Source organism: Ovis aries, chromosome 24, assembly GCF_016772045.2.
Source record: "Ovis aries strain OAR_USU_Benz2616 breed Rambouillet chromosome 24, ARS-UI_Ramb_v3.0, whole genome shotgun sequence".
NCBI classification, from domain to species: domain Eukaryota; kingdom Metazoa; phylum Chordata; class Mammalia; order Artiodactyla; family Bovidae; genus Ovis; species Ovis aries.
This window is the reverse complement of record NC_056077.1, coordinates 35,399,908-35,415,428: the sequence shown is the minus strand read 5'-3', so window position 1 is coordinate 35,415,428 and position 15,521 is coordinate 35,399,908. Positions and strand designations below refer to the sequence as shown.

The following is a 15,521-nucleotide window of genomic DNA, read 5'->3' as shown; positions in this document are numbered from 1 at the left end:
CACCTGCTGTGTGCTGGGCTCTGTGCTGGGTGCTCCCTGCAACCCAGTGCCTCCTGCTGGATGGGACCTCCCTCATGGGGAGCTGACACAGGCCCTGCTGATGGGCCGAGCCTCCACAGCAAGCCCCCTACGTCTGCTCTGCTGCTCCCTGTGTCCTCAAAGCACTGTTGGCATGGACTTTCCTGTCCCGGTTTTCCTGTTTCCTCCTCTCATAGTGGAGCATTGGTGACAGTGACTTCCTTGACTGCCCGGAGAGCTCGCTTCAGCAGAGATGAGCCCCCCCTTAGGTGATCCTAATTGTTAGGAAAAAATGGTACCACCCTAGGGAGCCACAGTCCTTTGAAGCTGAGAGGAGGGGGTGGGTCCTCTAGGCACTCCTGCCCTTCCTCCTTATCCGTTTTCACCTTCAAGAAGGTGCCTCTGTCAGCTTGTCCCCTTCCTCCTCAGCCCCCACAGCCTTCTGAACTATTCTCTGCCTTTCTAGGGTCAGTACCTGGGCCAGGCTTTTTCTGGCAGCCTCTCTTTCCCACTGTTGGCCTTGCTGTCTGCAGTTCTGAAATTTGCCCCCCTTTGTCGGTCCCTCTGTCTGGAGTGCATCCTTGCCCACCCCAGAATTCTCTCGAAGGTGCTATTATTTTTATGAAGCTGTTTTTGATTTTCTCTGAAGTAGAAGTAAGCTCTCTTCCTTTGAACCCTTTTGTACTTACTCTGAACTTCTGTTAGAGCATTTAGTTTCTTTTCCTTTTCCTTTTTTTTAAGCTTACCCTTTCATTTGGCAAGTTCTGACTATTGTAGTCCCTCAGTGTCAGCTCAGGCCCCTTATATAAAATGGTTTAGTATTTGCATATAACCTAAGTGCATCCTCCCTTATACTTTAACCTTCTCTAAATTACTTACGCTACCTAATATGATGTAAGTACTATGTAAATAGTTGTAAATACAATGCAAATAGTGTGTAAATAGCTGCGGGCTTGTGGTGAATCCTGGTTTTGCTTTTTGGAACTTTTCTGGGATTTCCCACCCGCCCCCCAAATATTTTCAATTGCTTCTGAATTGAATCCCTGGGTGCAGAGCCCACAGTTCTGGAGGGCCAACCACGAGGTGCCCCAGCACCAGGTGAAGCAATCTCAGTCCTTCCCAGAGCTCATAACCCGTGGAGCACGCAGTGTTAAGCTAGCACCCAGGGAAACACAGACTCACAAATGAGGGTTGCTGCCAGGAGGCACCGGTCAGGGGGCTACGTGCACACCTTCCAGAGGGACGAAGAGCATGAGGGGCAGGGAAGTGGCATTTGAGCTCCGACATGTTCTGGGAGCGAGAAGGGAAGGGCCTCCTAAAAGAGGGAACAACCTGTGCTGAGGGCCCGAGGGGAAGGAGGGGCCCCACCCTGTCGGCTGCAGGAGGAAGGCCGGCCTACAGGACAGGGCTCTGGTGGTCTCATCCAGGCCCCCTGGGAAGCCCCTGAAGGCGTATGCTGGGGATGACGTGTCCCCTTTTCTGCAGGGTGTGTGTATGGGGGGGTGTGGATGTGTGTGTGCTGATCACCTTACAGTTGTGTGCTGATTAACATCCATGAAGGGACCAGGCACTTTGGTCTCCCATTCAAAGACCCTCCTCGAAGCTCCATGTTCACACGCTGGTGCCTCCTGCTGTCCTGCCTCTCGTGGCTCTGCTTCTCTCCCCTGTCTCCCTTTCCTGCACTGCCTGCCTTCTGTCGAGACCCTCCTGGGCTGCATGCAGGTCCATCTAATTTTGCAGAGAGTACAGAGTCGCTGTTCTTTCCCAGGGGGGCTTCCTGGGTGGGGATGCTCATTGCCCATCCTCAGTCTCAAGCACGAGACACAGTCCTGCAGCCAAAATTCAGATCTTGGTATTGCCCAGAGGTGAATCCAAGAGGGTGAGTGGGAAAGTGATGGGTAGAGTTAGGTGTCAGAAGAAACACTTGGGAAATATGGGGTCAGACTTGGTTCTCTAGCTAGGCTTATGAAATAAGTGGAAAACATGAACTTTTCTCTAGGGAGTTCTGCAAGTTTCTCCTTGGAACAGAGACTGTCCTCCGTGCACATACCCGTGAACAGAACAAAAAGCATTTCCTGCGGGACCACGTGGAGGGCTCTGCCGGGAATGAGGCATTCGTAGGCCCTTATCAGTCCTTTGAAGCTCATGTCTCATTATGGGGGGAAGAAATGAGATTTTAAAAGATAAATGTTTACTTTTTAGGAGTAGTCCTTACGTTTACATGTTCAAAATCCGCCAAGTACAAAAGGGTAGTTGGTGAAGGGACCTCTCCAGCCCCCTGAGGCCCCCACCTGTTCACTTTCCTCTCCAGAATAAGGAATCGCGCGGGGATCTTGTATATAAGCACATTTTGTGTGTGTGTTCCCACTTACAGTGGATCATGTCCTGGTCACTGCCTGTGACTTCTGATTGAACACAGTGTGTCCACTCTGGCACCAGCCCCCTCTCAGCAGCCCTTTCACCACTTGCGTGCCGAAGCCAACCTCTCCAGGGGGACCTGACCCGGCTCCTGCTTCTTCTGAGTCCCCGTTCATGGTCTCTGTCAGCACTAGTCACAACCATGGGTTGTGCTAGAGACTCAGTGAGCCCGGAGGAGGAGGAGATGGAGGGTAATGGGAACTCAGGCCATCCCATCCACAAGCCTCAGCCGAAATGGGCATCTTTCATGAAAACGTGGAGCCCTTTCTTGCTGGCAGTGTGTCTTGCCGTATCTAATGTTTCTGTTTTTGTTCTACCAGCCTGGTCCCATCTGTCTTGTTGCTCTTCCATGCCAGCCTTGTCTCCTCCCCTGGACTTTGGGCACCCTGGAGCCCCCAGCCTAGTCGGGGATGGTGGTGGCACAGTGCATAATGGCCTGAGGTCAAGTACGTGGTTCTGAGAGAACCAAGAACCCCCTTGATGGAGTACTCACCACGCCTCGAGGTGGAGGTGCATTCCTTTAGTGATCTCCAGGAAGGGCACATCATTTGACAAAACCACACAGGTGACAGCAGGGATGGAGCCTAGAAGCAAAGCCAGGGTTCCCTGAAGAGTCTTCAGGTGTCCCCTGTAGGAGGCCAGGGAGCGGGTAACAGAAGAAGGCAGGTTGGTGGGCTTGGGGCCTTCACCCCTTTCTACCCAGAGTGGCTTCCGCTTGTCCTGTGATTCCATTGCAAGAAACGAAATGGAAAATGCTTAGAGGACTACTTGGTGCAGAAACCATGGCTGGCCCTCCCCTTTTGCACAAGTGCTCTCATTTTCTCTAGTAAAGCCACTTTAAATTCTTACATAGGATTTGCGGTTGATTAGTTGACAGATAAGCTTGGAAAAAAGCATCAGATGAACCAAAGTTAGCAACAGTGAAAGGACGATACTTTACTCTGATGCTGGGCCGGCGTGTTTTCCCCACCAACTCCGGGGCGGGGGCTGGGGGAAAAGGGGGCCTGTGTGCCTCTACTCAGAGCGCTGGCAGGCCTGGCCTGGGGGCTTCATGGAGAGAGAATCTCATAAAAGTGGTGGCACCATTGCAGGTACCCCCCCACGTTTAAAACAGACAGACAACTGACACATTCACTTTGAAGGGGAGCAGTTCCAAACTGAAGTCATTGACACTAAGACATGTGTTTTCTTGGGGAGAAACTTCCATGCAGAACTTCCCTGACCAGGGATTGAAACTGCAGTGCAAGGGCAGAGCCTTAACCACTGGGCCACCAGGGAAGGTCCCTCAGTTTCTTTTAAATTACATGGTCACTTCTTATTTGTGTGTGTGTCTTTAATCCTTGGCTAAGAGGCTGGAGTTCCGGAAGAGAGAAACTTCCAGTGTTGAGAGCTCTGCCCTTTGAGGATCTGTTAGAAATGGAGAAAAAAACATCCCAGTAGTCAGAGTCTGTGAGGAAAACAGGATTGCAGCTTCCATAGCTCTAGGGCCAGATCCCCAGTTTCCTGGGTGAGGTGTCCAAAGCCAGGGGTCTTTCCCTGGACCTTGAGGCCTCCTGACATTGGTCATCCCACAGCGACTTTGAAAGAAAACTCCAGAGTTTCTGCATCCAGGTGCCATCCTTGCAAGATGCTTTATCGGTACCGTCAAGCTCTTACCGCACAATTGCACTCATCTCACATGCTAGTAAAGTAATGCTCAAAATTCTGCAAACCAGACTTCAGCAATATGTGAACCGTGAACTCCCTGATGTTCAAGCTGGTTTTAGAAAAGGCAGAGGAACCAGAGATCAAATTGCCAACATCCGCTGGATCATGGAAAAAGCAAGAGAGTTCCAGAAAAACATCTATTTCTGCTTTATTGACTATGCCAAAGTCTTTGACTGTGTGGATCACAATAAACTGTGGAAAATTCTGAAAGAGATGGGAATACCAGACCACCTCACCTGCCCCTTGAGAAATCTGTATGCAGGTCAGGAAGCAACAGTTAGAACTGGACATGGAACAACAGACTGGTTCCAAATAGGAAAAGGAGTACGTCAAGGCTGTATATTGTCACCCTGCTTATTTAACTTATATGCAGAGTACATCATGAGAAATGCTGGACTGGAAGAAACACAAGCTGGAGTCAAGATTGCCGGGAGAAATATCAATAACCTCAGATATGCAGATGACACCACCCTTATGGCAGAAAGTGAAGAGTAGCTAAAAAGCCTCTTGATGAAAGTGAAAGAGGAGAGTGAAAAAGTTGGCTTAAAGCTCAACATTCAGAAAACGAAGATCATGGCATCCAGTCCCATCACTTCATGGGAAATAGATGGGAAACAGTAGAAACAGTGTCAGACTTTATTTTTTTGGGCTCCAAAATCACTGCAGATGGTGACTGCAGCCATGAGATTAAAAGACGCTTACTCCTTGGAAGAAAAGTTATGACCAACCTAGATAGTATATTCAAAAGCAGAGACATTACTTTGCCGACTAAGGTCCGTCTAATCAAGGCTATGGTTTTTCCTGTGGTCACATATGGATGTGAGAGTTGGACTGTGAAGAAGGCTGAGCACTGAAGAATTGATGCTTTTGAACTGTGGTGTTGGAGAAGACTCTTGAGGGTCCCTTGGACTGCAAGGAGATCCAACCAGTCCATTCTGAAGGAGATCAGCCCTGGGATTTCTTTGGAAGGAATGATGCTGAAGCTGAAGCTCCAGTACTTTGGCCACCTCATGCGAAGAGTTGACTCATTGGAAAAGACTCTGATGCTGGGAGAGATTGGGGGCAGGAGAAGAAGGGGACGACCGAGGATGAGATGGCTGGATGGCATCACGGACTCGATGGACGTGAGTCTGAGTGAACTCCGGGAGATGGTGATGGACAGGCAGGCCTGGCGTGCTGTGATTCATGGGGTCGCAAAGAGTCAGACACGACTGAGTGCCTGAACTGAACTGACATGCTCTTTCAGCTGAGTTGGAAATACTGCTGATCAGAGTCCGTGGGTTTGCTGCCCACTTCCATCACCTGGGACTTGGGTCTGCAGTTGTTTCCACAGAAAAGTTCTGAGTAGTTCAGAGGGGACGCCCTCCTCTGTCCTCCCGTGGGAAGGTTGGGACTTGACTGAGTGTGGTGTTTTAGGCGACCAGCCACCTCCTCCTCGTTCACAAGCCCCAAGATTGGCCCATGTGCAGCACGTTGTGTAAGAAACAGCTGTTGTTTTGACAAAGGACGTGCTTGTCTCACTTTTTGAATCACCAGTGTGAGTCAGGGGGTCATCTATTCCAGGGCTCTGCCCCGGGCAGGTGGACGCAGAGACCATGCACACTCATGTATGGGACACAGCATGTAAAATATGTTTCTGTAATTACGTGTGCATTTTTTCACATTAGCAGTTTTGAAATATATATATATATATAATATGTATTGCAGTTTTTCCAGTCAGGTAATTTATGCATGTGGCAAAATAGCCGAAAGATACATGAAGAGCAGGTCGCCTCCTTTCCTTGGCCTCTCAGAGCCAAGCACGGTTTCAGGTTTATCTTTTTAGAGATAGTTGAAGCGTATTCAACTGTGTGTGTAGATATTCTTTTAAACAGTGTGGTGCTGTTTTGGACTTTGGTGGTTTTTTTTTTTTTTTGCTTCAATGTATTTATTTTTGGGGGGGGATAGGCTGCATCAGGTCTTAGCTGTGTCATGTGGAATCTTTTGTTGTGACTCAGAGACCCTCTAGCTGTGGCACGCAGGCCCGCTAGCATGGCTTGCAGATTGTCTGACTGTGGCACACAGACTCTCTAGCTGTGGCTCACACACTCTCTAGCTGTGGCACATATTCCAGGGCATGCAGGCTCAGTAGTTGCTCTGTAGCACATGGGATCTTAGACCCCTGACCAGGGACTGAACCCTTGTCCCCTGCATTGCAAAGCGGATTCTTGACCACTGTACCACCAGGGAAATTCCTGCTTCAGTATATCTCAAATATCATTCCACCTCATGTAGTACAGGTAGGAATTTTTGTTGTTGTTGTTCTTTGTGAATTTTTAATACCTTTCAGATGCGGAGACTCTCTGTGCTCCTGTGACGTGACCAGCGACTCGGGAGCTGAGGGTTCTGTATTTCAGGCCTCCACTGCCACCTCCCCGAAACATTAAATTCCCTTGATAATGCAACATTGTTTGTGCAGATAATAAAACAGTATTTGGGTTAGATTGACTAGCCATCTCCTGCTTTTGTGTTGTCCCCAGAGCCTTCTTACAAAGCCTTGATGTCCTCCGGGGGAATCAGTCAGGAGTCGAGAGCCTTGAACCTGAGCTGCCAAGCCCCGCAGCACTGGAGGCTCGGGTCCTCCTCCTTGCTGTGCCAGTCTGTTTCTGTGGTGGCAGGTGGCCACGCCGGGTGCAATCTGAAAGAGCCTGGTTGGTTTTTCACATGGGCCTGCTTGTGTCTGCACGTGTGGGGAAGGGGTGTAGGCCCCCCTCCCCCGAGCATCGCGCCTGCCAGCAGCAGTTCACCCCAGGTGCCCTGGCCTTGCCATCCCATGATAGGGGTGGGTTAGTCTGCCTTCCATCGAGTGGCTGTTGCCAGGCTCAGCCTTCCTGAGGGGCACATGGGGGGCCGAGGGGCCCAGAGGGACCCCCAGACCATGTATTGTTCTACTGTACGCAGGGGAAGACGCACAGTAGAAGATGGGAAGGCAGCATTGGGTCTGGGATCTCACAGTCACCATGAGCCCCCAGCATCCAGCACCTGGTGGCAGAAGTCACCAGACGTCCTCCGCCTAGATGACAGCCCCCTCCCACGAAGCAGGGTCTCCACTGAAGGCGCTTTGTTTTTCTCTGAAGTTTTCTGCATCTGTGTGTGATTGGAACCAAACATCAACTTTACTTTTTTTGTCATATTTCAATATTGGCCTTTCTTTTCCTCCCCCTTTCTTGAAATCTCCTTTTATAACTTCTGCTGCTGCTGCTTAAATATAGATGTCTCAGTCCTCCTCCTTACCAGATTGTTTATATTTTTGAGAAGCCTTCTGCTCATCTGCGACTGCTCTCTCCTCTGTCTCCATCCCCACGCTGCCACATTGGTGTTGGTTGCTCTTTTCTTCCCTTGCCTTCACTTGACTGGGATGTGTTTCAAATGTGGTCTATCAAAATGTGCAGTGTTTCCCTCTTTTCTGCAGTAGCTTTGACATCTGTTCTTGAAATCGAGCCCACGTTATTCTTTTGGACTTGCTTGCCCAAGATCTGCTGCGATGCCAGAAGCAGGGAAGGAAGGCGGGAGAAAGAGAGTGGTGTGGTGGTACCTCCCCCATCTCTTCGTACCGCACCCCCACTTTAAAAACTGCCTGCCATTTCCAAGTTGACAGCACCCTAGATGTTTGTTCCAGCACTCTGCCACCCTGTCTGGCAGCGGCCCACCCCGCAGCGGAACGAATGAAGTGCTCAGCAGTAGGGGCTCACAGACGCCTTCGGTTACTTCCGCCAAAAAGGAAGCCGGGTGGGCGGCAGGCGGGGGAGGAAGGCTCTTGGCTTCCTGGGTGTCTGTGGATGGCTCTTCGGCTTGGTTTCTCCTCGCCATTCGTAGCCCTGCTGGGCCTTGGGGTGACGGGCCGGACCATGGAGAAGCCACTTGGAGCCGCCGCTTGATCCCAAGCAAGATGTGTGTCTTTAGCAGCCGAAGCCATCCAGCACGAAAATGCGCCTCTCCGTGGCTTCCGGATTGTGTCCTCTCACTCCTGCTGTCCGCCTGGGACACCACCCTGGGCCCATCTGCCGCAGGCTTGTTTGACACACAGCCTCTTGGCAGCTCGTCTCAGAGCTCCTGAGGCCAGGACACGGGCTCTCTGATGCTCTGAGTGTCAGTTTGTGGTGTGTGACAGAAGTCTTCTCATGGGGGACCCACTCCGGGTGGTTCTCAAGAGTCCCAGGGGCCAGTTAAAGAGTTGAGGGGCAACACTGTTTCCAGGTGCTTCACTTCCCAAGTTGATACAATGCTGGAAGTCGTTATTCTTGGGGCTCGCCTCTTAAGGTCCCTCTTGAGAATGACTCAATGATTGCAGCCATGAAATTAAAAGACCCTTGCTCCTTGGAAGGAAGGTTATGACCGACCTGGACAGCATATTAAAAAGCAGAGACATTACTTTGCCAACAAAGATCCGTCTAGTCAAGGCTGTGGTTTTTCCAGAGTCATGTATGGATATGAGAGTTTGACTATCAAGAAAGCTGAGCACCAAAGAATTGATGCTTTTGAACTGTGGTGTTGGAGAAGACTCTTGAGAGTCCCTTGGACTGCAAGGAGATCCAACCAGTCCATCTTAAAGGAAATCAGTCCTGGGTGTTCATTGGAGGGACTGATGTTGAAGCTGAAACTCCAATCCTTTGGCCACCTGATGCGAAAAGCTGACTCATTTGAAAAGACTCTGATGCTGGGAAGGATTGAGGGCAGAAGGAGAAGCGGACGACAGAGGATGAGATGGTTGGATGGCATCACTGACTCAATGGACTAGGGTTTGGGTGGACTCTGGGAGTTGGTGATGGACAGGGAGGCCTGGCGTGCTGCAGTTCATGGAGTCACAAAGAGTCGGACACAACTGAGTGACTGAACTGAACTGAGAACGACTAACAGGTCCTGAAACATGCCTATAGTTAACCCACTAAGTATTTGTTAAACAAAAGCAAATCAGATGTGGCTGTAGAACACTCCAGGCCCAGACTGTTGGAGAGTCAGAAAGGTGCCCCGAGTCGAGCAGCAGGACTGGGACCCGGGGATGTGGCAGGAAGAGGTGCTTGTTAGGAGCAGAAGCGAGCGACACTGGGGAGGGATGGTGTTTGGGCACTGGCCTGACTGGTTTTAGCAAAGCAGTATGCATCTGCACGTTGTGTTGTAGAAGCCACCGCTTGTGAGGTGTGTGTGGGTACATAGCACGTCAAGTTAAGCAGGTTTGGGGCATGGACGGGGTGGTGGGGCCAGATGGGAGCCCAGGCCTCTTTCCACTGGTCCCCAGTCCCTCCTGGGCCACAAGGCAGTGATCCTTGGCACCACAGGCTCTCCTCTGGTGTCCTGGTCATGTGCAAATACACTCTCCTCTCTTCAGAGTGTAATTACAATCTGGTCTTCCCTTTTTGTTTCTCTCAACAGAGGGAACTCGATGCCACCGCAACAGTATTGGCAAACCGGCAAGATGAAAGTGAGCAGTCAAGAAAGCGGCTCATCGAGCAGAGCCGTGAGTTCAAGAAGAACACTCCAGAGGTGAGCGGCGTCTCTGTGCTAGGCTTGGGCTCTCTGAAGGAGGGTAGGGTCTTCTCGTCCTAGGGTGCGTTCAGAACACCAGCTGTCTGCTGCTTCCTTTCGGCCGTCCTCAGCCCTAGTGGTGAGCCCCTGTGTGGGCTGGGGACTGGATTAAACCCTAGCCGACTCTTGATGCAGATGCTGAATCAGCTGGGTGGCCAGGTCAGACCCCCAGCCCCTCTGTGCGCACATCTGTAGGCAGGGTCCTGGAGGGGCGCATGAAGGCTTCATGCGTCTGAGGATGCAATATGCCGATGATGCTTCTTGCAAAACATTCAGCCTGGTCGGGCCTTTCAGGACCCTCTGTGTTTCCCCCCTTCCTTGGGGGAAGGGGGAGAAGGGACTGTGCTCTTGTTGTGCTCCTCTTATTTTGGGGAAGTATGTGTTCAGAGGACAGTGTTTAGAGTGGCTCGGGCAGCCTTTTCCTGCCCTGTTTTCTTGGTCCCTCGTTCCCTGAGTCTTTATCAAAGGACTCAGAAGACGAAAAAAAAAAAATACAGGAGAGTTTTACAGACTGTCAGGCAGACACGGTGATTGCTTTCTGGGAGCTTCTGCCAAATGAGTCCACAGTGGTTCTTGTGCTGGGGGCTTGCACCCAGCCTCCTGCACCCCCCGTGGCAGGTGCTCAGAGCTCCAGCCCTGGCTCCCAGGCCTCCCCAGATTCTTCCAGGGAGGACAAAGGAACAGGCCTAGAGGAAAGGATGATTTCTGGGAGGGATAGTCTAACTTTCATAATAGTCCCCAAAAATGATGTGTGACTTGAATTTTTTTTTTTTTAAAGTGGATTCATTTTAAGTGTTTCAAAGGAGCTTGCCATCTAAGGGAGTGTTACCATGAATCATTTGGGGAAACAAATAATTAACCCTCGATTTTCGGAACAGATATTTCAGGAGAAAAAAATCTTGGTAGTCCAGTGGCAAGAAACAAGGGAGGAATGGCAGGACCACCCAAGGATTTTACGTTTTAGACCCACTGCTTGTCCTGTCTACCCCCGCCGCCGGCCCCTGCCCTGAGGTGTGTGTCTTCAGTGTTGTTACTGAGCAGACACGTGGGTCAGTAGCTCAGGCCTGGGAGGTTGCCGCCATCTGTGCTGCTGGGGAGTGCCGGGTGGGAAGGGGGAGAAGGGACTGATGGTCTCCACGTCCCACCTCGTTGTGACAGTAAAGGCAAGAGGGGAGAAGGCCGTTGAGCGACCAGCTACCTTCTTCCTCTCAGGCTGCTCAGAGCAGACCTTCCTGGAAGGTCTCACTGTGGGGTTCCTCATGCTCTGGTCTTTGACTTTGTTTCCCTAGACCCACCCTGGTCAGGTATGTCTCTCCAGCCACGTTTGGCCTTGATCAAGCAATTAGCTATCCCCACTCTCCTGTGTTCTCACTGCTGTTCCCTTGGTGACCATATATCCAGGGTGGTCGTCGGAAACCTAAAAGAGAAGGGCAAGGTCATGCTTCCGAGGCCTCAGTCACCAGTAGGTAGATATAATCCATCCTATGATGAAGTGCCTTGAAGAGAACTGGATTCCTGGGTGTTCCTCTCCAGTCTCAGTGCCCCGCCAGCTGAAGGTGGTACCCGCTGAGGAAGGGCGTGTCCCCCTCCTGCCACTTTGGGCCCAGCACTCGCTTAATAAATGTTGACTGGGCTGAATGGGCCCCGTCCCTCCACTGACGTATGAACAGGCCTCATCCTGCGGGGACTGGCCGCTGGCTCCCTAGGCTTGGGTTAAATCCCACGCCAGTAACTGGCCTCAAACTTTGTGTTTTTCCCCCTAATCCCAGTAAATAGGAGAGGCTTGGGGTGGAGCAGCCTGGTGGGGAAAGGCCCTCTGGGGCACAGCTTTCCAGGGCATGTTTTGTTTGTGTATTCTTGATCTTTTCTTTTTTAATTTGTTTTTGTTTTTATTGGGCTGTAGGATATAAGTTGGGAAACATCTTTGCAAGTTATGTCAGGGCATGGTTTTAGACAGTGTCTTCCGCAAAGAGGGAGCTGCAGAACCCCTAGAATGGAGGGACGCTGCCGTCCTGCATGTCCCCGGCTCTGCCAGGAGGTTGGGGCTGGTGCTCACTTGGGCTCCTCCCGCTATGATAAGGAGGCCTCACTGTAGCACAGATTTCCAAGACACGTGAAAGATAGGCGTGCAGAATCTTCTGTAGGTTTGGAAACCTCTTAAGGCCTCAGTGGAGGGTGGGAGTGGGTAACTTTGGCGAGGAGTACAGAGGGGGATTCTTGGGGGTTCTGTGGTGTGAGGGGTGTGGAGGCACATGGAGGGCTCTGATGAGTGCGGGGCCTAGGACCCAGATCAGACAGTGGGTTGTCACTTTGTCTGGGGCTTCAGTGCAGAGGAGCCCGACTTGTCTCTGACATCAGTTATTTCTTCCGATTATTCAACAACGGAGGACAGATTAACACTTACTGTTGAGGGAACACTTCTAGAAATTGGATGTGTGAAGATGAAGGTTGCTTAGAACTTTACTCTCAGGGTTTAAAAAAAAAAGTTGGCTTGTTGGTAGGGAGGGCATCTGTGGGTTTGGACACAGACCAGCATCCTCACACCTCACAGAGTCAGCCAAAGGAGGACCAGCCAGCAGGGCAGAGCCAGGGCCAGTGATCTTGCCGGACTTTCACCAAGTGGATTGATTCTTGGTGAAAACCTTGATGTTCCTCTTTGTTTCGGGAAAGCAGAAACTGTCCTCCCAGGGTCCTTGAGTGCCTGGTGGATCTAACAGGCAGACGCAAGCTCCAATAGAGAGTCAAGTGAATGAGGTTATCCCCTGGCAGGGAGTTTGTGTTTTCCTGGACTGGTGCTGCCCACGGGCAACTGGGAAAGCCCAGGACCCAGGATGGGGTTAGGGTGGAGGTGAGGGGCCCGTGGGACAAGGCACCACGGAGGGCAGAGTCCTGAAGATTTTTTTGTTGAGAATGAAGTTCTTTCAGTTTCAGTTTTATGTCATTAGATGAATACACCGCTAGTCAATTGATATTATTGCTTCTGTCTTTTTAAACTCAAAATTGTAGTTAGTCTGAAGGAAATGCCATTGTTCTGCATATTAAGTTTCATGCCTTTCTTTGACTCAAAAAAAGAGTTCCCTTTGAAGAAAAACGTTTTAAATTTGAATTTTGTGACTAAACATCCACTCCCTGTTGAGTTAATGATTGATAACTGAACGTCCAAGACTGAGGGTATTTCTAGGTTGGATCACTTTCTATATTTATCAGTGCAGGTGACTTACTGGCTGGTGTCATTGGGCAAATGACTTAACCTCCCCAAAATCTCAGTTGCATCATCTATAAAAGGTGTAATGGCAGGGCCCAGCTCACAGGGGTGTGTGTGTGTTGTGTGTGTGTATGTGGTACCTAGTATGTGTGTGGCATATATCATGTGTATTTGGCATGTAATATGTGTGTGTAGAGCTCCACACAGGCCCAGCACCAACAATTCAGTTCGTGTTTGTTGTGAGCATTAATTTGGAGCGCATATTACCAAACACATGAGATGCAGTTGATTTCTGCTCCTCAAAGTCAGCTCCAAGAACTTAAAAAAGAACCCACAACAAATAAAGGTAGTTTTCACCCAAAATGTTCCAAAAGTTGATTTGTAATAACAGTTAATCACTTTATAAATATTTTCCAGCACCTTCCACATGCCAGATGGTTTTGCTCTGGGGATAAGATCCTCTCCCCAGTCTTAGAAACTTCCTTATATTCTCATCAAGGAGGTACACCATCCTGATAAGGCACCTTAAGTGTAGGATGGTGTCTAGAATCTTCTAAATGCAGACTTTCCCCCAGAAACACTCTGAGATTGCTGGGGGTTAGTTCCAAGCTGCCTGTGTCACAGTGATTCTTACTGTAGGTGAACAAGGCTGCTTTCTGAGGCTTGGTTCTCAACCTTCGAAGCAACGGTGAATGTTAAGGGCCACCCCCTGACACCCCGAGAAATGCACATGTTTGCACAGTTTCTCCTGGACCCCTGAAACTCACTGGGGAGCCCCTGGCTCAGAGCTTGGCTGCAAGGCAGGTGTTGGTTGTCTTGGTGGTCTCAGCCACTGTGCTGGGAGCTCTGTATGTGTCCCCTCTTCATGTTCCTCCTAGTTGTGCCCAAGCTAGGGGCAGGAAGATGAAAGACGGGGGTGGGGGCCGCAGGAGAGATGAATGCTGAGGCTTCGGCTGCTGGGCAGAGGCCACTGTGCTCCGGCCTCTAGGCTGGGTGCTGAAGAACAAGAGGTGGGTGGAGGAACTGGGCCACTCCCACTGATGTGGGTCCCCCAGGCTGGCAGCAGGGACAGGTGCCTCTGTGCTGGTGACATGTTCTTCCTGCCTGAGACTGGTAAAGAGCATGGCTGGGCTGGAGACGGCTTTCTCAGAGTTCTTGAAGCTTCGTGCTGTTATAACTGTGAGTTTAGTGCAGGCCAAACCCCATGCCCTTTGCTCTTTTGTTGCTTCCATCAGAGCCGAGGTGGAGGCCAGGATTACCTTTGATGCCTCTGAGTTGATAAACCTAATGGCAGGTTAGATGACCAGGGATGTGGAAGGCCCTGACTGGAACCCATCTAGAATACCAGGCTGGCTCCTTATTCCGGGAAACTGAGTTACTTCCCATGGTGGATGGGGACCAAGATGGAGCAACATTGCTAGGGTTTCATGATTCTACCTAGGAATTGCTTTTTTCTTATTTTCCCGTTTGGTTAAATTTTAAGTTTGCTCCTGGGACCAACATTTGTCTTGATAAGGATCTTACAGCTGCTACTCGGCTGAGCTGGCGCTTGAACCCAGGCCACCGGCTCCCCAAGTCAGTGCTTTTAACTGCTGCACCAGACTGCCTCGCCAATGGGCAGAGCATCCAGAGTGGTGCTGGCCCACAGGGCCCGGTCACAGGACATTTTCAGGGGGTGCCATCCCAGCCCACTGGCTGCGGCTGTTTGAATGCGATGCTCAACTATCAGAAGGGTCTCCAGTGGAAGGCTTGGTTCTAGGCGGAGGACAGAGATGGGTTTTGTTTTGTTGCCTTCTTCTCAACAATAGAGGAACTATCTTCTATGGGGAGGAAGAAAGGAAAGCCTCAGACTTGAGATGCCAAAATTTTATCATAAAACTATCTTTGGGCCTCGTTTTGTCCTGGTAGAGTGTCCAGCTCCTACCCCAGACCTGTCAGACTTTGGTATTAATCTGTGTTATAAGGGGTCACATCTCTTCTGTGAGGTTTAAAACTGACCTGCAATTCAGGAGCTCTCCTTGGGCATTTTCCCACCCTGATATATTTTGCCAGAACATTTCTTGCTGTCTTGAGCGTTAATCCTCATGACACCTGGTCCACCAGGCTGACATCGCTCCTGCCGAAACGCACCTGGCCCCTTTCTCTCATCACCATATCTCTCACTTCTGTCGTCAGGCGCAGAGATTGTCCCCTACCCTGACCAGGGCATACCTTCCCAGGATCATCACCAACACTGACCACCCTGGATGCCTTGCTGTCCCCACCAGGGAAGGTGACCCTGGGCCTGACGCCAGCCATAGCACCACAGCCCCACAGCCCCGCCTCCCAGGTCAGCAGTCCCAGCTTCAAGAAGGGAACATTCTCTTTCCTGCTGACATAACCGCCTGTTCACGAGTGTTCATTTCCTGAGTGCCAGAATCTTAAGTTGCCCTCTCTGTCTCCAGCCAGTGTTTTCCTGATTTTTCTTTTTGTTTCTTTTTACATTATTGGGAAAATGTTATAGAGATATCAGGAGCCATCTTGAGATACGACTCTGGAAGAAATCTCGCCCAATGGCTGAAATGAACTAGGTTTGTGGATTTTTCCCAGCTCTGGCAAGTAGGGGAGGGGC

General features: G+C 50.6%; 1 protein-coding gene across 5 annotated transcripts in view; it reads left to right on the top strand.

Moving 5' to 3' along the window:
* The window catches only part of CUX1 (cut like homeobox 1), a 350,788-nt gene that overhangs the window by 67,315 nt on the left and 267,952 nt on the right, over positions 1 to 15,521 (top strand). For all 5 annotated transcript variants that reach the window (XM_012104509.4, XM_004020987.5, XM_012104502.5 and 2 more), the window contains exon 2: positions 9,553 to 9,663. In XM_012104509.4, coding sequence (XP_011959899.2) covers positions 9,553 to 9,663 — 111 coding nt within the window. The remainder of the gene's footprint in view (positions 1 to 9,552; positions 9,664 to 15,521) is intronic.